Genomic DNA, 19,526 nt, shown 5'->3' on the forward strand with positions numbered 1-19,526 from the left:
ACTTGAGGTACATATGAGATTCATGGTTATGAATTTAAAGTGAGATTTATTAGCCTACTTGTTCTTTGTAGAATTTGTGGATTTTCCTCCAGCAATAGCCAGCTATTTAAGTGCAGGTGAGAATATAGAAGAAATTTAAGTCTTTTATCTTTTTCAAATATGTGTAATTTTTTTCTTGAGACACTACATAGGTCTAAACAAAGACACACAAGGAAGAAATGCAACCATTTAATGATAACATTTGTAATTTTTACATATGCATAATTTCACTCCTGTGGTTAATTCAGTAATGCAAGCAATAAAATTGGGGAACAGCAATAGCCCATTTAATCCCTCATAATGTTTCTACAGTCAGCAAGATGCACCTAAGTGCCCTTTAAAAAAGATTGATATATAAATTGTGAGTCTCTTTGCTGTATAAATGCAATATTTCAAGAAAATACTTAAACGAAAGGCCGTAAACTTTGTGCGAACAAAATTCTTAATTCAGTCAGTATCCATCTAAGCCATTTGGCACTCCATTCCTTTAAAAAATTATATGCTGTCAACAGAGTGTTTATTTTTCATATTTTTGATATGAGTATGTGCATGAGTATGTGCATGGGAGGCATTGGATGCCTACACAGCTTGGATTTTGCCTAAGATCAATTGATTTTAAGATGGCCTTTTGTTATACTTTTATATAGTACCAGGAAATACTAGTATTTCATTAACGAAAAACTGTACTGGTGATGTATTGGATAATCAAGTTTGCAGATAAATTTTCACCAGCATTAGCTTTATTAGCAAGCTGAAAATGGGGGTTCACTACCAAATTATAGACACATTAGTAAATATTATGGCTATTATGAGAAAGGTTATATTTTGCTCTTGCTACTGTAAAAATGCTATTTGTTTGAAGGGGAAACAATGGTAGTGTGAACTTTCAATTAAATACAACTCCCTTATTATGGTGAAGACAAAATGAGCTGAAGAAGGAAGGAAAATTTTGCAGTTACACTCCACAGCCCTGAATGTACTGAGAGAGGTTGCGATTTTGACAACGATTTCTCCATGCCACCCTGCAGAGAAAAGGGAAACACACAGCAAAGGTTAAAACATATCTGCATTGTCGTGTACATACTCAATTCTTTTTGTGGGAGCAAAAGATCGTATCCATAAATATCATTCAGGCTACAATTAGATCCAGGTACTGCTACTGATTAAGTGGAGATGAGTATACAAGGTGCTTTGCTCCTCCTCAGAGGCCTCCATAGGGCACAGAATGCTGAACACAAATGTTGAGTTATGTGCATGGCCCATTTACTTATTCCACAAATTGTTTCAAATATGACAAGGAGATCAACATGGGGTGCATGCCTGTAATCATAGCTGCTCAGGAGGCTGAGGCAGGAGGACTGCAAGTTCAAAGCCAACCTTAGCAATTTAGTGAGGTCCTGTCTCCAAATAAAAAATAAAAAAGGACTGGGGCTGTGGTTAAGTGTCCCTAGTTCTATCCCTTATACAAACCTCCCACTCCCCCACCCCTAAAAAAAAAAGATATGATAAAGAACTAGTATAGGGTGGAGAATATTTAAAACTCTAGAAATCCCTTAAATCCACGGAGGAGTAAACGGGCAAGACTGTGAATCAGTTCAAGCAGATTGTCTCTTCTGATGGAGGTAATACATTGTGTCCCTTAGGCCCCAAAGGGCAACTTTACATTCAGAATGGCACTTAAGTCTCTGAATTTTTTCTCTCACTGCAGAGTAAAACAGTTTCCCCTTTCAAACCTTAAAACATACCATGCTCTAATGCCTTGTGGGTCACGGACAACCCTCTTTGCACAAGCTACAGCTTGAGAGATGTCATCTTGCAACAGAGCTGGAAGAGAGGTGGTGAGGCATGAAAAGGATGTTCTAGCAATTTCATTGGAAGTTTACACTTAGCCAATTTTATTATGTTAGGCAGAGGAAGCAAACCAAGAAGTTCTTTTCCAAGAATTTATATATCAGGGATTGTTGTGAAAAACTTCCTTTTAATTCTTTTCCTTGTTGACATGAAATAGCACATTGTTTCTCAGTTTCTAAATTGTTGGAGGCCCTCAATTATTATCTAATATGACAAAAGGTCTTCTTTGTACACTGTGAAAAAAGACAAGCCCAGAATTTTTTACTCAGGAATTCTACCATTGATGATTTATCTCAAAGAAATAATAAGAAGTCTGGGGATATGGCTCAGTGGCAAAATGCACAAAAATGAAAAAGAATTTAAAGAGAGAGAGAGAGAGAGAGAGAGAGAGAGAGAGAGAGAGAAATATATTAAAACCTCACATGATGTGTAATCAGGAAGCTATTTATAGCAATTTATAAAAAGGAAAAGTGGAAAAAAATTATTAGTGGAATTCTCTTTACCCTTTCAAATAATAATAATAATAATAACATAGATTTGTATGAGTTGATATGGCAATAATTTTATGTGATGCAAATTGTAGAGCAGGATAAATTAAATTTTTATAAAAACATTTGTATCTGGCTATGTATATGTGTGATATAACTTTGATTTGATGTATATAATTTACATGTTGATGTACATTCTGAAAGAGTATATACCAAAAGTTATCCATGGTTATAAATCTCTAGGTAGTATAGTAAGACTGTGGATGCTATTTCATCTTGCTTATATTTTCTAAATATTATTCAATGACCATAGATTATTATATAATACAGAGTAATTTTAAAGCAAATCAGATAGGTTAAAAATATTTTAAAACTGATCTACACTTTGGAATTTTAACATTTAAAATTTTTAAAATATCAAATATGCAATATGTATGCACTATTATATGCACTGAAAATTGCACATGATATTTCTATTTTCATGAGTTCAGGAGTCTAGTACTCCCATACCTTATATATATAATGCACCTTGTGAGTTCTTTTTCTTATTAAAACATAATGTTTCATCCCAAGTACATAAATACGTAAGGTAATGTTTTAGGTGTGATAATGATTATTTAGGAATTGTATATTTTGGAGATTCAAGCTAGAGGATTTAGAAATTAAAATATCAATATTTCTAATTCACTTTTAAAATCTCTCAGCAAAATCTGCATACACATACAAGTAAAATCTATGGAAAAATGTGAATAAATACTGAAAGTGCATAGTCATCTGGGTATTCATTATATGAAAACCTAGCTTTTTACATATTTAGAATATTTAATAATAAAGCATAAAACAATCAAAAAAGGACCACACAATGAAATAATCCTTAAGCTATTTTAAATGGATACATGGAATGGCAATGTTGTGGAATAGCATCAATAAGGTCATTAACAATAAATGAGCAGGTACTCTACCACCGAGATGGACTTTTTCTAACTCCCTGACAAATCCTTCAAGGCTATTTCATTCACTTGAACATCTGTTCTTGTAAATATATGCAGGTAGTTCTTGAGCCATCACTCAAATATTATCTAGTCTTACCATTGCAGGATATACCACAGGCATTAACTGCTCTTGGGGTTTTGCCATCATTACACCAATAGCGGCTATTGATCTGGAATATTCCATAGTCAGTACTTCTGCTTCCAGGGTTGTAGTTTGTAGCTCTGGTGTTGTAACTACTCTCCCATTTGGCCAAACACACCCCTGAAAAGAAATTGTTTTTTTATAATAAATAGCAACACTAAATGATTTATACTGTGTATCAAATCAACTCTATGTAGCTAATTCTATTTTACTAGCAACTTACTTTGTAAGTACAAGATGTGTTTAATTGATAAAAAATCTTAACACGTTAGGGTTGTTTTGTTGTTTTGAGACAGGGTCTCACTGAGTTCCCAGGGTGGTCTCCTGGGCTCAAGTGATCCTCCCACCTCAGCTCCCCAAGTAGCTGGGACTACAGGTCTGAGCCACCAGGCCTGCCTGCCTCAACACCTTTGTTATAGAGGGTCCCTAGGAGTATCCTTTTGTAGCACAAATCAGTTTATAAGAATGTGAAGCAAGATAAGGAATTTTAAAAAAATATTTAAGTTGCTGTTTTTTCACTGCTTTTACTTCCCCTGTTCTCATCTCTCAGACAGCATTGAGCCTAGAACAGAAAATGAGCTATTGAGAAAGTTGTACAAATTCATAGCAGATCCATAGACTGATGGGAAGATGCTTTATTAGAAACAATTAAGGACTTTTCTGAGAGAGATTTTCTTGTAATATATAAAGGTGAATTGGGATGTTAAGTTTGAATCTTGAAACCAAGAATTATGGAATAGGAAAGGCTATTCTGTGATTTTGTTCAACCACCCATTCATGTACCTACTTGCTCATTCATTTACAAATAGCTGTGGAAGGGGAAATGTTTGGGGTCAATCTGAAAAGTACTGATATTGGAGAATATGAAGTATGCTGTAAAGTAACCTTTCCTTATGGCACATTTTGAATGTTGTGGAAGAAATTGAAAATTAATCAACCTAGAATGAATAATGAAGCATTTCATGCTGAATTTTAGGGATCTTTATATAAATAGTGAATGGGGTGGGGAATGGGTTTCTAGGGCCTTTTTGGAGAATTCAACTTAATTTTATAGTATTTTGCTGTGAAACATACCCTGTCATAGCAAGGGTTTTGTTTTGTTAGCTTTTGTGGGATTGAACCCAGGGGTGCTCTACCATTGAGTTACATCCTCAGCCTGCTGGGTTTTAGAGACAAGGTCTCGCTAAAGTCCTTAGGCTGGCCTCAAACTTGAGATACTCCTGCCTCAGACTCCAGAGTTACTGGGAGTACACATGTGTCACTGTGGCTGGCATGGCAGAGGAATTTAAGAAAAGAATAGAAAAAGAATTGTGTCACTCTAGGCTGAGAACCTGAGTTCCAAACAGGTCCTTCAGTGTATGTGGGGCATTGAATCTGAGGCAACTGCCCACCTAGTGGCACTAGCAGAGGACATCAGGTCCTGTTAGACTCAGAATGGTATAGAATCTTTCCCTCCCATGCCCACATCCCTTCACCTGGTATCTCTAATTCTAGAGGACCAAAATGATGTTTTCAACCATTGTAAAAACAAAGAGGAAGACCCAACTTACAGTTTGCCAGGCTGATTCCGCGGTAGCCATCCATTCCAAGTCTTTTTAGAGTTCTGGCCAACTCACACCTTTCATAGACCTTGCCCTGGACTATGACAGAAAGGAGAAGAAGCCCCAGAATCAGAAAAGCCTTCATGTTGACTGGAAAGTCAGACCACTAGGCTGAGCTAGGGAAGCTGGTCCCAGTATTTAACATCTTAGAACTTCCTTCTTCCTCTAGTGGTGGGGGGGCTACGCCCATGGAGCTGTGTGTTGAACAGGAACTACCTGGTGATTTTATCTCTGTTTAATTTTTTTTTAATGTTTGAGGAAAGATATTGTGATGTTCTGAGAATTAATCTATAGGAAAATAATTCAGGATATTGTTTAAAGTCTTGGCTCAGGAAGAATTGGGAAAGTACCATTGTTTCCAAAACAGGAAATTCAATTTCACTATGAATTTGAACAACTATAAAGAAAAGATAATGACTATTTTGTACAACTTAACATCAGTTGTAGTTTTTTATTTTTACTCAATTGTTTTGTTTGCTTTCACTATTTGTAATGATCTTTTCCACTTAAAATTTTCACAAAATGGACATGACCCATGTACCTGTCACCTTAATGGTTATATAGCACGATGCCATGTTGCTCACTCAGTTTCCTGTGGTATTTTTTATTACTATTATAAGGCATATATATATATATCCTCTCTCTCTCTCTCTCTCTCTCTCTCTCTCTCACACACACACACACACACACAAACACACACACATATTTTAAATTTAAACTTGATTGCTTTAAACTGCACATTTAATATCACAAAAAGCTCTACAATATCTGCTTTCCTAATGTCGACGATCAAGGCCTCATGGTAAGAAAATGAAAATTCTATCACATCCGTCAGCTATACTGGAAAACAATGGATAATTTACAAACAAATCTCCTTCATCCGGAACATTTTACAAAATACATACTCTGGTACACATCTGAATTCATCCTATAATTGGACTTTAAAAAGTCATTAAAGAAAAGGAAAAAAAAAACCTCTAACTTAACACTGACAAGCCTAGGAAATAATGCTGATGGCAAGGGAGAAAGAGCTTTAAATGTTGAATGTAACTTAGGTAAAGGAGATGAAGAAATTACTTGTTGAATGTGTATTTAAATGTATCTGTTAGTAAGAGTTTTCTTTCTTTATTCTTTTTTCTTTTTTGAGGTTGTTAATGGACTCATGCCTTTATTTTATTTGTTTATTTTTATGTGGTGCTAAGCATTGAACCTTGTACTTCACACCTGCTAGGCAAGTGCCCTGCCACTGAGCTACAGCCCCAGCCCCAAGAGTTTTGTTTTTAATGAATTTCAATAGGGTGGACAAGTCTTTTGCCTCTTGTGGTTTCTGTCTTCACACCTGTGAAATCTTGACTAAAGAAACTGAGTCCTGGGACTCAATATTTAGGAAAAAGTATAACACTGAGGATAAGGGGAAATGATATCAGTATTTTCTTAGTGTTCCTAAGATTCTAACAAATCAATCACTATTCACATTAAGGAAGAATATGAAAGATAATATGTGGGATTTCACATTACTTATGTTTTATAAGTTAGTCATGTACAATATCTCAATGGCAAAAATAAAAATTCAACATAGACTCTCTTGAGAAACTTAAAAAAGTAAATGTTTCCCTCAATTAGTTTTTTTCTTTTTCTTTCTTTCTTTCTTTCTTTTTTTTTTTTTTTTTTTGTGTGTGTGTGTGTGTCTTGGTATCTAGGATTGAATCCATGGGCAACGGGCAATTAACCACTGAGCCACATCCCCAACTCTTTTAATTTTCTTAATTTGAGACACAGTCTTGCTAAGTTGCTGAGGCTGGCTTTAACTTGTGATCTTCTTGCCTCAGCCTCCCAAGGATCTGGGATGACAGGTATGTGCCACCATGCCTGGCTCAATTCGTTTTTAAATTTGAGGAATGGCATAATATATACTTTGAGGCATCGATGTTGATGATAGAAATCATTAAAATTATTCACACTGCTATTTCTACTTTTAGCATATCCTTGATGTACTCTGGGGTAACTCTAAAATCTAAAAAGAATACCAAAATTAAAGTGAGAATAGAGGAGAAAAGGAAGGAGGGTGGGAAGATAATGAAATTGTCTAGTAACAAAAAATATGATTTTTTATTCTTTTTTTTAAAGAGAGAGTGAGAGAGGGAGAGAGAGAGAATTTTAATATTTATTTATTTTATCAGCGGACACAACATCTTTGTTTGTATGTGGTGCTGAGGATCGAACCTGGGCCGCACGCATGCCAGGCGAGCGCACTAACGCTTGAGCCATATCCCCAGCCCCACAACAAATATGATTTTTAAGGTTTCCTCGCAAATATTACCAGATTATATATTTTAGCTCAATGGCATTGGGCTACTGGAAGTGACCATAAAAATGAATAGAGTGTCCTAATGGGTCCCTGTTAGGTTTTCAACTAACCTGTGATTTGAATGGTCCACTAATGAAGGGCTGATGACCCAGCCTGGCTTGGTAAGGCTGGCTGTGGGGGGCTTACTGCCTGTTCTTCTTTCTTTCAAGATTTCTCTTGAATGGAACTGGAGACTCTCATGCTAAGTGAAACAAGCCAAAAATCAAAGGCCTAATGTTCTCTCTGATATCTCTGATATGTGGATGTGACTGACAATGAGGGGTGGTGGCAGGGGGTGGGGTGATGCTCACCTGTCTTGACAGGAGGGAATGGAGGGAGGGGAGGGGGAACGGGAATGGGAAAGACAGTAGAATGTATTGGACATAACTTTTCTATGTTCACATCTGAATAAATGACCAGTGTAATTTCACATCATGTAAAACCAAACAAGTGGGGAGTTATACTCCATGCATGTATGATATGTCAAAATACATTCTACTGTCATGTATAAATAAAATAATAAATTTAAAAAAAAATTTTTTAAAAAGACTTCTTTTGTAGGTCAAAGAACCTCTAACAATCAGCAGTACAAAAAACTCATCAGATTACAAAGATTAACAAAAGAATAATTCTGCAAATGGGTTAATCATGAGCCCGTTATCAATCAATCTTTTTCGAGACAGGTAGTATGCACCTTAGAATAAATAAAACTACTGTTCTCCTGTATATTTTAAATGTTTCCTGTAGGAAAATGTTTCCTGATCTGAAGGGTTTTTGAAAAATCTCCGCTAAAAGATATCCCTTATTGTCCATCTAAAATCGCCCCTTCTCTTAGTCTTGTATCTGATACTGTTGAAGACTACCCAGCAGTAAGAATAGGCAAAAGTTTCAGTAGCATTTTGGAAGAGACACATTGAATTTATTTACTTGGAAAGAAAGATTTTATTCTAAGGTGTCTCTATTTTTTCATTGAGACATATTCTCAAAACAAATCTTCTCTAAGATACTTAAGTACTCAGGATAGAACACATTGACATGGAAAGTTACAAAGCCTAAGGAAACCAAGCACAAGTCAATAAAACTACAACTCAGCATTCCAACTTTTCCACATGGTATCTTCACTATGAAATGCAAAAAGACTAGTAATGTTTGAGTGAAATGATCTCTAATCTGTAAATTACACTCATGTGACCAAGTGGAAGACTATGGGATAGAATTACAGAGAACTGCACCCAAAGCAGTCCTAGGACTGCTTTGTCTAAGCTTAAAAATTTAATTAACCATCATTTGGGTGGAGGCTGAGGATGAGAGATGGGTATAGGGTATAGATTAGGCTCTACATGAATCCATCCCCTACCCCCAAAAAAACTCATAAACAAAGAAAATCCAAAAAAGAAACTTCTAATTTAAATATTTTATACAGACTGTTTTCAATGCTTATTTGATACTGGAAATGTGGTAAGCTAGCATAAAATATTTCTCTTTATTACAAAAATTCCATATATTAAGGATTTAAACAATTGGGGAGGGGGGAAATCTAGAAACATTTTCATTTTATTTTTTGACTGAGCATTGAACCTTCTAAAAAAGTTTCCAAAATTTTAACAAGTATCATATTCTATAGTGAAAGGCTTGGGTTTTTCAACATAGTGCTCATCTCCACATATAGCCAGTTTCATCTCCTCTGTGAGATGGACGACTTCTTTGATCATGAGAAAACCTGTGACCCTCATCATTACTCAGTAGTCAGCATGACTGTAATGTCTACTTAGCTTCCTTCACCAGGTTTGTCTAGCAGTGATGGTTCCTTTGGCACAACACTATTTACTATATGGTAGGCACCATTGGGGTGACATGGAGGAGGTACTAGTTCTCCTGGAAGTCTTTCATAATCATAGGGTCCCTCAGAGCACATTCCATCCTTCTCTGAGCCACCTTACTGGGTTGCTGGGAGATGAGTGAAGATAGTCCTCTGCTCACCACCACTATCTCATGCTTTATATTATTAAAAATCAGTGATTCCCTATCTTAAGTAAAGCTCATGGAACAATTTTCCTATCTCCACTTCCACAATGCTTTGCCTCCTGTTCCATGTTAGAACATAAGAGGTCACTTATAAAGCAATATGACTTTAACACTGAAACCTACAGAAACACATCTATCCAACCAAGTGCTGCCTTCAAAGATAATCATGTCAGGAGGCTCTGCACACTCTTAGAATATGAACAAACACTACCTGAACTCAGAAAGAACTGTGCTCTGGATCTGCCTAGGAAGAAAAGATTCTGAGCCACATCAAGGTTATCACCTTGTGGTTACCCTTATTTTGCATGAGTGAAAGTTTCTTTCTGCTTGACCTTTAATGGTTACTAGCTTTGGCTGTGAATGAGTGTTTGAGAATCCTGTTCAAAATAAAATAAAAAAATAATCACATTGTTCAGATGAGGCCTACCTTTGAGTGTTTAATAACAAAGAGTGAGACAGATTTGGAGGACCCAAAGAGAATGAAAATGGTTCAAAGAGAGAGTCTCTGGTCCCCTTTGTATTCTTTCACACTCACTTGAGAATACCCAGCTGTGGGCTGGGGATGTGGCCCAGTGGTAGGGCACTTGCCTAGCACTGTGAGAGGCCCTGGGTTCAGTCCCCAGTACTGGAAAAAACAAAACAGAACATCCATTATTATCTGTCTTGGTTTAAGCCTTCTGCTGATGAGATTAATTTTCCATTTTTTTTTTTAATTTAAACTCTTTGGTTTTTTTAGTATTTATTTTTTAGTTATAGGCAAACACAATATCTTTATTTTTTATTTTTATGTGGTGCTGGTTTAACCCAGTGCCTCACACATGGTTGGTGAGCGCTCTACCTTTGAGTCACAATCCCCACCCTAATTTTTCTTTCAAGTGTTTGAACAATTATGGACTTACATGTTTTAGGGATAGAATAAGCAAATATTTGCTTGCCACCAAGAGCCAAACTGATAGCCAAGATACCCTGCCTGATATATTGTGACTACTTCAAAGGGAAGAAGTGTTTACACCCCTATGCCCTGGGTCTTTTTATTTTTTATGGCAGGGAGCACTCTTCGACTGAGCTACATCCACACTCCTTTAGCTGGGATGGGAGTTAAGGGAAATAATATCATTCAATTAATACTGTTATATTTCAATTGAAATTATGAGCAAGCTATTTAAAAATAAAAGAACAAGTAGGTAAGATGGGGCAGAAATTTTCCCGCAGAAGTTGTGAATATTCTGCATGTTTTATTTTCTTATCTTTTCAGAAAAGATGTCTTTAGATCCCAGGCAATTTTGTCCTATTCCAATAGATAATAATTTATTAATTACTCAAATTCACAATTTTTGTCTTCTTTTTCCCATATTGAGAAAAAATAATTAATTATGGTGAATGTTGGGGACTTCAGAACTGGGAAATAGGACATGAGGAAGGATCTCACAGACTTTGACTATCCCCCCAAACTAAGTCATCTTTATAGCAAAGATTTGCTCCAATTTATGATATTGTTAGAATGTTCAATGGGATAGAACCATCTCACATTTCTTGCACATCCCATGAAAATATCACCCAAAGAAGATTTAAAAGGCACAAGTCAACAGGACCATGAAAAGCAGAAGCGATGACGATGAGAAATGTAGTACAATTTTATAATCCAGAGGGTGAAGGGCAATTTAGGATGATGGGTCTAGCTGACACGTGAGTGCTGTAGAAGGGGACATCAATACAAAGCAAGGTGACTGTTTTCCTAGAACTGGGAAAAGACTAAGGCAACTCTGAGGCAGGAGTGTATGGCAGGGCTATGAACAGGAAGACTGTTTGTCAGTCCATGTGGAGCAGTTCAACTCTCATGTTCTCCCTCAGGCCAGGACCAGAGCTTGCTCTTCCTTCTCAGCCTGAGGGGAAGAAGGATGGGAAGATCAGGGAGAAAGTAAGACCCTCTCTGCGTGTGTTTTCTCTCTCTCTGTCTCTCTCTCTTTCTCTTTTATTGTGGTACTAGGGACCAAACCCAGGGTCTCCTGCCTGCTAGCTAAGCTGCTTTACCACTGAGGTATTGTGCCCACCAGCCCAATTCAATGCTTTAAAGTGGAAAAACTATCCTTTTTGAAATTATAATTTGTTGAGGAGATATTAATACAATAGTTGTCCCTTATTCCTGAGGGATATATTCCAAAACCCCAGGTGGCTATCTGAAACCACAGGCAGTACAGAACCCTGTATGTACTGTGTTTTTTATTTTTTTGGCAACCAATGACAAAGTTTAATTAGTAAATTGAAAATATATGAATTAGACAGTAGATTAGCAATAACTAAAACTTAAATAGAGCAATTACTGTATTAAGTAAAATAAGGAGTACTTGAACATAAGCACATTGATACTCTCACAGCTGAGTTGGCTACTAAATGAGTAATGATCAAGATATAATATAGGGTAGGTGTACCAAAAAAATGACTTATGCTTCAGGCAGACAGAGCAGGTCAGTGGGAGATTTCATCACACTACTCCCTATGGCATGCAATTCAAAATGTATTAATTGTTTCATTCTGGAACTTTCACTTAATATTTCTGCGTCACAGTTGACCATGAAACAATGGAGACTGAAATCGTGAGGGGACACCATAAATAAATGAGTAAAATTCTTTTGCATATCAAATGGTTATAGGCTTGAGCCCTGGGACATTCACACATTCAGTTATGGAATAGCAGAGGGCCTGTGGCTCAATGGTAGAGCCCTTGATTAGCACATGGGAAACATGGAGTTTGATCCTAGTACCACATAAAAATAAATTAATTAAAGGTATTGTGTCCCTCTACAACTAAAAATATTAAAAAGGAATGAAATAGCAGAGAGAAAATAGAAAAGAGGAACTGAGAAGGAGCAGTCTGTGAAGTCGGATGTAAGCAAGAAGGTGAGAGAGAAAAAGCTTCTAGTGATATGAAGTGGTTCACTCAGCTAAATGCTGATGAGAGATCAAGCAGAGAGCAGATGATCACTGGAATTGCTCCCAGAAGACACGGGAGAAGTCCTAGGGCAGCAGACGTAGCTGAGTGAGAGCTGAAGAGAGATGGGAGGTGGGGATGCGCTTCTCCCCTAGAAGTCTCGCCATAGAGAGCAGAGGCTGAGGTGGTACTTGGAGGGTGGTGTAGGGTCAGTGGAATGTTTTTTGTAGGATGGAAGAATGCTGGGGGGCCCTTTGCACAATGATGGAGGTGATGGAGCAGAGAGGGAGAAACTCAGCCTAGCTGGGAGTTGTGAGGCATGGGACAGAGGCTACTTGTGGAGATGCTGCCTTTGCCAGGAGCAAAGGCCCTTCATCCCAGAAACAGTGGGAGGGAAGGAGGGATCAGTGAGGGGAAGGTGTGACTGCTGCTTTGTGGCAGGGGGAGAACTTTGTAGTGCTTCTTTGAAATGACTCTTTTTTTAATGGTATATATAAGCAAAGATTATCTGCTAAGAGCAGAGGATGGTGGAAGGTTAGGGGGCAGGAGGGTGTCAGATGTGTGTGTTGGGCTCTCAACAAAGAAAGGGAGAAGTGAAATAATCATAGTTGTTTTGGAGAGGGGGACAACACAGGAAGACTCCAGAGAAGTGACTGAGGTGACCATGCTGACTTGAGGCCATATGAGACTCATGGTTATGGATTCAGAGTAAGGTTTATTAGCTTGCTTGTGGATTTTCCTCCAGCCATTGCCAGCTTTCAGTGCAGGTGAGGATAGAGAAGACATTAAGAGTACCAGGTTCTTTCTTTTCTCTTTTTCTAATATATGTGATTTTTTTTCTCCAGACACCAAGTGGGTCTAAACAAGGACAGACAAAATATGCAATGCAACCATTTAATGATAACATTTGTATTTTTACAGTATGCATAATTTCACTCCTGTGGTTAATTAGTAATGCAAGCTTATCTGTCTCAGATTTAGATGAAATGCATGAATCTAAGTTAATAAAATTGGGGAATAGCAACAGCCCATTTAATCCCTCCTTAATGGCTTCTTGATCAGTCAGATGCAGGTAAGTGTTCTTTCAAAGCTTAAAACAAGTTGATATGTAAATTGTGAGTGTGTTTGTAAAGCTGCATAAATGGAACTTTTTTTTAATGAAAATTCTTAAACAGAAGGTCACACACTTTGTGCAAACACATTCTTCCTTCAGTCAGTCTTCACTTTTAAGGGTTGGCTTTCCACTCCTTTAAGAATTTTATATTGCCCAAAAGAGTGGTTATTTTTTCTATTTTTGGAGATGACAATATAGATGCTACACAGCTTGGATTTTGCCTAAATTCCATGGGTTTTTAGATAGCCTGTTGTTGTATTATTGTCTGATATTGGGAAATACTTGTATCATTTAAGATTAAGTCTTGATTATATCTATAATAAAAACTGAATGTACTGTAGATTATTTGATAATCAAGGTTGTAGGTAAGTCTTCACCACCATTAGCTTTATTAGTAAGCTGAAAATGGGGGGTTACTATTAAGTAAAACACAAATTATGAAAGGTATGGCTCTTAGGAGAAAGGCTATATTTTGTTCCTGCTTCTGTAAAAATGCTACTTGTTTGAAGGGGAAACAATGGTAGTGTGACACACTACACTAGTGGTAGTGTGTCCCTTAATGTGGCAAAGTGACAAAATGAACTGAAGAAGGAAGGAAAATTTTGCAGTTACACTCCACACCCCTGAATGTACTGAGTGAGGTCACGGTTTTGACAATGGTTTCTCCATGCCACCCTGCAGAGAAAAGGGAAAACAAGCAAAGGTTAAAACATATCTGCATTGCAGTGTACATACTTAAATCTCTTTGTGGGAACAAAATATCTTATCCATAAATATCATACAGGCTAGAACTAGACCTAGATACTGCTACTGATTAAGTGGAGATGAGTATACAAGGTGCTTTGCTGCTCCTCAGAGGGACCCACAGGGCACAGAATGTTGAACACAAATGTTGAGTTATATGCATGGAACATTTATTTATAGCAAAAGTAGTTTCACATATGACAAGGAGGCCAACATGGGGTGCATACGTGTAACTGTAGCTCAGGAGGACTGCAAGTTCAAAGCCAGCTTTAGCAACTTAGTGAGGCCCTGTCTCCAAATAAAAAATAAAAAAGGACTGGGGCTGTGTCTCTTTAGTATGCTGTTTTTAAGTCCTGTGGATGTAAACTGAGGATGTTTATAGCAACACAATTTACAATAACTAAAGTGTGGATCCAATCTAGATGCCCTTCAATAGATGAATGGATAAAGAAAATGTTGATATGCAATATCAGCATAAAAGAGAACAAAATCATGGCATTTGCAGATAAATGGATGGATTTGGAGAATATAATGCTAAGTGAAGTAGCCAAGCCCAAAAAAACTAAATGCCAAATGTCTTCTCTGATATAAGGAACCTGATTCATAATGGGGATGTAGAGGGGGGCATACGAGAAATAGACAAAGTTTAGATATGGCAAAGGGGAGGTAGAAGAAGGGAGGGAGAATGGGGGTAATAAAGAAGGTGGAATGAGACAAACATCATTACCCTAAGTACATATATGAAAACATGAATGGTGTGAATTTACTTTGTATTCGACCAGAGACATAAAAAAATTCTCCTCTATTTGTGTAGTATAAATTGAATTGCATTCTGCGGTCATATATAACAAATTAGAATAAATAAAATAAATTTTAAAAAATTCTCATTAGTCAAAAAAAAAAAAAAAGGATTGGGTATGTGGATCAATGATTAAGTGTCCCTGGTTCTATCCCTTATATATCTCACCCCCCCACACACACAAAAAAAATAAAGATATGAAAGAACTAGTAGAGTGTGGAGAATATTTAGAAATTCCTAAAATCAATGAGGAGTAAATAGGCAAGACTGTGAATCAGTTCAAGCAGATTGTCTCTTCTGATGGAGGTAATACATTGTGTCCCTTAAGCCCCAAAGGACAACTTTATATTCAGAAGGACACTTAGGTCTTTGAATTTTTTCTCTCACTGCATATATCAACAGTACAGTAAAACAGTTTCCCCTTTCAAACCTTAAAACATACCATGCTCTAATGCCTTGTGGGTCACGGACAACCCTTTTTGCACAAGTTACAGCTTGAGAGATGTCATCTTGCAACAGAGCTGGAAGAGAGGTGGTGAGGCATGAAAAGGATGTTCTAGCAATTTCATTGGAAGTTTACACTTAGCCAGTTTTATTATGTTAGGCAGAGGAAAGCATAACCAAGAAGTTCTTTTCCAAGAATTTATATATCTCTGATTGTTGTGGATAACTTCCTTTTAATTCTTTTCCTTGTTGACATGAAATAACACATTGTTTCTCAGTTACTTAAGTTGTTGGAATTATTATTTTTTAAAATATTCATTTTTTAGTTGTAGTTGGACACAATACCTTCATTTTATTTATTTTTATGTGGCGCTGAGGATCGAACCCAGGGCCTCTTACGTGCTAGGTCAGTGCTCTGCTGCTAGCCACAACCCTAACCCCTGGAATGATTAAGTAATATGGAAGAAAGGCCCCTATGCACACTGTGAAAAAAGACATGCCCAGAAATTTTTTACTCAGGAATTCTACCATTGATGATTTATCTCCCCAAAATAATAAGAGATCTGGGGATATGGCTCAGTGGCAAAAAAAAAATCACAAAAATGAAAAAGAATTTTATAAAGAGAGAGAGAGAGAGAGAGAGAGAGAGAGAGAGAGAGAGAATGTATCAAAACTCTACACATGTATCCATAAAGCCATTTGTAACAATTCATGACAGGGAAAAGTGGAAACAACCTAATAGTGGAATTCTCTTCACCCTTTCAAATAATAATAACAGATTTGTATGTGATAAGTGCAAATTGTAGAGCAGGATATGTAATAAAATTTAATTTTTGTAAAAACATATTTGTATCTGGCTACATATGTGTTTGATATAACTTTACATTTATATACATGTTGATTCTGAAAGAGTATGTAGTTATCCATGCTTATACATCTCTGGGTAGTAAGACTACGGATGCTATTTCATCTTGCTTTTATTTGCTACATGTTATTCAATGATCATAGATTATTATGTAATACAAATAATTTTAGGTAAATTAGCTAGATTAAAAATAAAATTCTAAAATTGATCTTCCCTTGGGAATTTTAACATTTAAAATTTTTTAAAAATATCAAGCCCAATATGTATGGACTATTTTATACACTAAAATTTGTACATGCTATTTCTATTTTCATGAGCTCAGGAGTCTAGTACTCCCATACCTTATATATGTAATGCACCTTGTGAGTTCTTTTTCTTATTAAAACACAATGTTTCATCCCAAGTACATAAATACATAAGGTAATGTTTTAGGTGTGTTAATGATTATTTAGGAATTGTATATATTGGAGATTCAAGCTGGAGGATTTAGAAATAAAATGTCAACATTTCTAATTCATTTTAAAATCTCTCAGCAAAATGTACACATACATACAAGAAGAATCTATGGAAAGATGTTAATTATTGTTGAAAGTGTACAATATGCTAAGTCAATGTAGTCATTCATTATATGAAAATCTAACTTTCTACATACGTAGGACCTTTCATAATGACTCATAAAACAATCAAAAGGACCACACAATCAAAAGATCCCTAAGCCATTCTCAGTGAATACACGGAATGGCAAAGTTTTGGAAAAGCTTTAATAAGGCCGTTAACAATAAATGAGCAGGCACTCTACCACTGAGCTAAATCCCCAGCCCTAGGTTTCTATACAGGGAATTTTGAGAATAACAATCACTTTCTAGAAGTTGAGATGGATTTTTCTCTAGCTCCCTGACAAACCCTTACAAGGCTATTTGATTCGTTTGAACATCTGTTCTTGTAAATATATGCAGGTAGTTCTTGTGCCATCACTCAAATATTATCTTGTCTTACCATTGCAGGATATACCACAGGCATTAACTGCTCTTGGGGTTTTGCCATCATTACACCAGTAGTGGCTATTGATCTGGAATATCCCATAGTCAGTACTTTGGTCTCCAGGGTTGTAGTTTGTAGCTCTGGTGTTGTAACTACTCTCCCATTTGGCCAGACACACCCCTGAAAAGAAATTGTTTTTTGTAATAAATAGCAACACCAACTAATTCATATACTGTGTATCAAAACCAATTCTATGCAACTAATTGTATTTTACTAGAGACTTACTTTGTAAGTACAAGATGTGTTTAATTCATTAAATATGGTAACAGGTTAGGGTTGTTTTGTTGTTTGAGACAGGGACTCACTGAGTTCCCAGGGTGGTCTCCTGGGCTCAAGTGATCCTCCCACCTCAGCTCCCCAAGTAGCTGGGACTATAGGTCTGAGCCATCAGGCCTGCCTGCCTCAACACCTTTGTTATAGAGGGTTCCTAGGAAAATCCTTTTGTAGCACAGATCAGTTTATAAGAATGTGAAGCAAGATAAAGTACTTTTAAAAATCTTTAAATTGCTATTTTTCCACTGCTTTTGCCTTCCCCTGTTCTCATCTCTCAGAAAGCATTGAGCCTAGAACAGAAAATGAGCTATTGAGAAGGTTGTACAAATTCAAAGCAGATACATAGGCTGATGGGAAAATGCTTTATTAGAAACAATTAAGGATTTTTCTGAGAGAGATTTTCTTGTAATACCTAAAGGTGAATTTGGATGTTAAGTTTGAATCTTGAAACCAAGAATTATGGAATAGGAAAGGCTATTCTGTGATTTTGTTCAACCACCCATTCATGTACTTACTTGCACATTCATTTACAAATAGCTATGGAAGGGAAATATTTGAGGTCAATCTGAAAAGTACAGAGATTGGAGAATATGAAGTATGCTGTAAAGTAACTATTTGTCATGGCATGTTTGAATGTTGTTGAAGAAATTGAAAATTAATCAACTTAAAATGAATTATAAATCATTTCATGTTGGTTATAGGGATCGTTTTTTATGTGATTTTTTATACCTTTATTTTATTTATTTATATGTGGTGCTGAGGATCAAACCCAGGGCCTTGCACATGTTAGGCGAGCGCTCTACCCATGAGCCACAATCTCAGCCCTGAGTTATAGAGATTCTTATATAAATAGTGACGGGGTGGGGAATGAGAGGTCCTACCACCTTTTTCTGGAGAATCCAACATAATTTTGAGAGATTTTGCTATGAAACATATGCTGTCATAGTAAGGGGTTTGTTTTGTAGGCTTTTGTGGGATTGAACCCAGGGCGTTCTACCACTGAGCTACATCCTCAGTATGTTGGGTTTTAGAGACAGGGTCTCACTAAGGTCTCCAGGCTGGCCTCAAACTTGAGATGCTCCTGCCTCAGGCACCAGAGTCGCTGGGAGTACACATGTGGGCCATGGTGGCTGGCATGGCAGAATAATTTCTTAAAAAAGAAAAATAACTGTGTACTCTAGGCTGAGAACCTGAGTTCCAAACAGGTCCTTCAGGGTACGTGGGGCATTGAATCTGAGGCAACTGCCCACCTAGTGGCACTAGCTGAGGTCATCAGGTCCTGTTGGACTCAGAATGGTATAGAATCTTTACTTCCCATGCCCACATCCCTTCACCTGCTGTCTCTGATTCTAGAGGACCAAAATGATATTTTCAACCATTGTAAAAACAAAGAGGAAGACCCAACTTACAGTTTGCCAAGCTGATTCCGCGGTAGCCATCCATTCCAAGTCTTTTTAGAGTTCTGGCCAACTCACACCTTTCATAGACCTTGCCCTGGACTATGACAGAAAGGAGAAGAAGCCCCAGAATCAGAAAAGCCTTCATGTTGACTGGAAAGTGAGACCACTAGGCTGAGCTAGGGAAGCTGGTCCCAGTATTTAATGTCTTGGAACTTCCTTCTTTTTTTAGTGGTTAGGGGCTACGCCCTTGGAGCTGTTTGCAGAACAGGAACTACTTAGTAATTTGTCTCTGTTTAAGGTGTTTTTATTTTATTTTTTATTATGTTTGAAGACAGAGATTGGGATGTTCTGAGAATTATTCTATAGGAAAATAAAGTCACAATATTGTTTAAATTCTCTTTATGAAGTGGAGCAAGTATAAAGAAAGGGAAA

The 19,526-nt window shown here is 36.9% G+C and overlaps 2 protein-coding genes across 2 annotated transcripts; both read right to left on the reverse strand.

The window, feature by feature from the left end:
* Nucleotides 1-976: 976 nt before the first annotated feature.
* Nucleotides 977-5,211, reverse strand: LOC113181207 (lysozyme C). Its single transcript, XM_026386638.2, has 4 exons — nt 5,063-5,211; nt 3,468-3,632; nt 1,785-1,863; nt 977-1,061 (listed from the first exon to the last, which is right to left on the reverse strand). The coding sequence occupies exons 1-4, from the start codon at nt 5,196-5,198 to the stop codon at nt 995-997; spliced, it is 447 nt and encodes a 148-aa protein (XP_026242423.2). The 5' UTR covers nt 5,199-5,211; the 3' UTR covers nt 977-994.
* Nucleotides 5,212-13,718: 8,507 nt separating this feature from the next.
* LOC144254897 (lysozyme C) lies at nt 13,719-19,269 on the reverse strand. The gene is made up of 4 exons (XM_077798700.1): nt 19,104-19,269; nt 17,377-17,541; nt 15,514-15,592; nt 13,719-14,203 (listed from the first exon to the last, which is right to left on the reverse strand). Exons 1-4 carry the CDS (start codon nt 19,237-19,239, stop codon nt 14,137-14,139), a joined length of 447 nt encoding a protein of 148 aa, XP_077654826.1. The 5' UTR covers nt 19,240-19,269; the 3' UTR covers nt 13,719-14,136.
* Between the last annotated feature and the right edge of the window lie 257 nt (nt 19,270-19,526).

Source organism: Urocitellus parryii, chromosome 5 (genome assembly GCF_045843805.1).
Source record: "Urocitellus parryii isolate mUroPar1 chromosome 5, mUroPar1.hap1, whole genome shotgun sequence".
NCBI classification, from domain to species: Eukaryota; Metazoa; Chordata; class Mammalia; order Rodentia; family Sciuridae; genus Urocitellus; species Urocitellus parryii.

What these genes read in the sequence shown, in the direction of transcription:
- LOC113181207 (XM_026386638.2), bottom strand. Translation starts at nt 5,198, where the DNA reads ATGAAGGCTTTTCTGATTCTGGGGCTTCTTCTCCTTTCTGTCATAGTC. An exon ending in CGGAATCAGCCTGGCAAACT is followed by an intron (nt 3,633 to 5,062) that starts GTAAGTTGGGTC and finishes ATTTCTTTTCAG; the next exon opens with GGGTGTGTTTGGCCAAATGG. An exon ending in CCACAAGGCATTAGAGCATG is followed by an intron (nt 1,062 to 1,784) that starts GTATGTTTTAAG and finishes TTTTCTCTGCAG; the next exon opens with GGTGGCATGGAGAAATCGTT.
- LOC144254897 (XM_077798700.1), bottom strand. Translation starts at nt 19,239, where the DNA reads ATGAAGGCTTTTCTGATTCTGGGGCTTCTTCTCCTTTCTGTCATAGTC. An exon ending in CTGTGGTATATCCTGCAATG is followed by an intron (nt 15,593 to 17,376) that starts GTAAGACAAGAT and finishes CCTCTCTTCCAG; the next exon opens with CTCTGTTGCAAGATGACATC. An exon ending in CCACAAGGCATTAGAGCATG is followed by an intron (nt 14,204 to 15,513) that starts GTATGTTTTAAG and finishes TTTTCTCTGCAG; the next exon opens with GGTGGCATGGAGAAACCATT.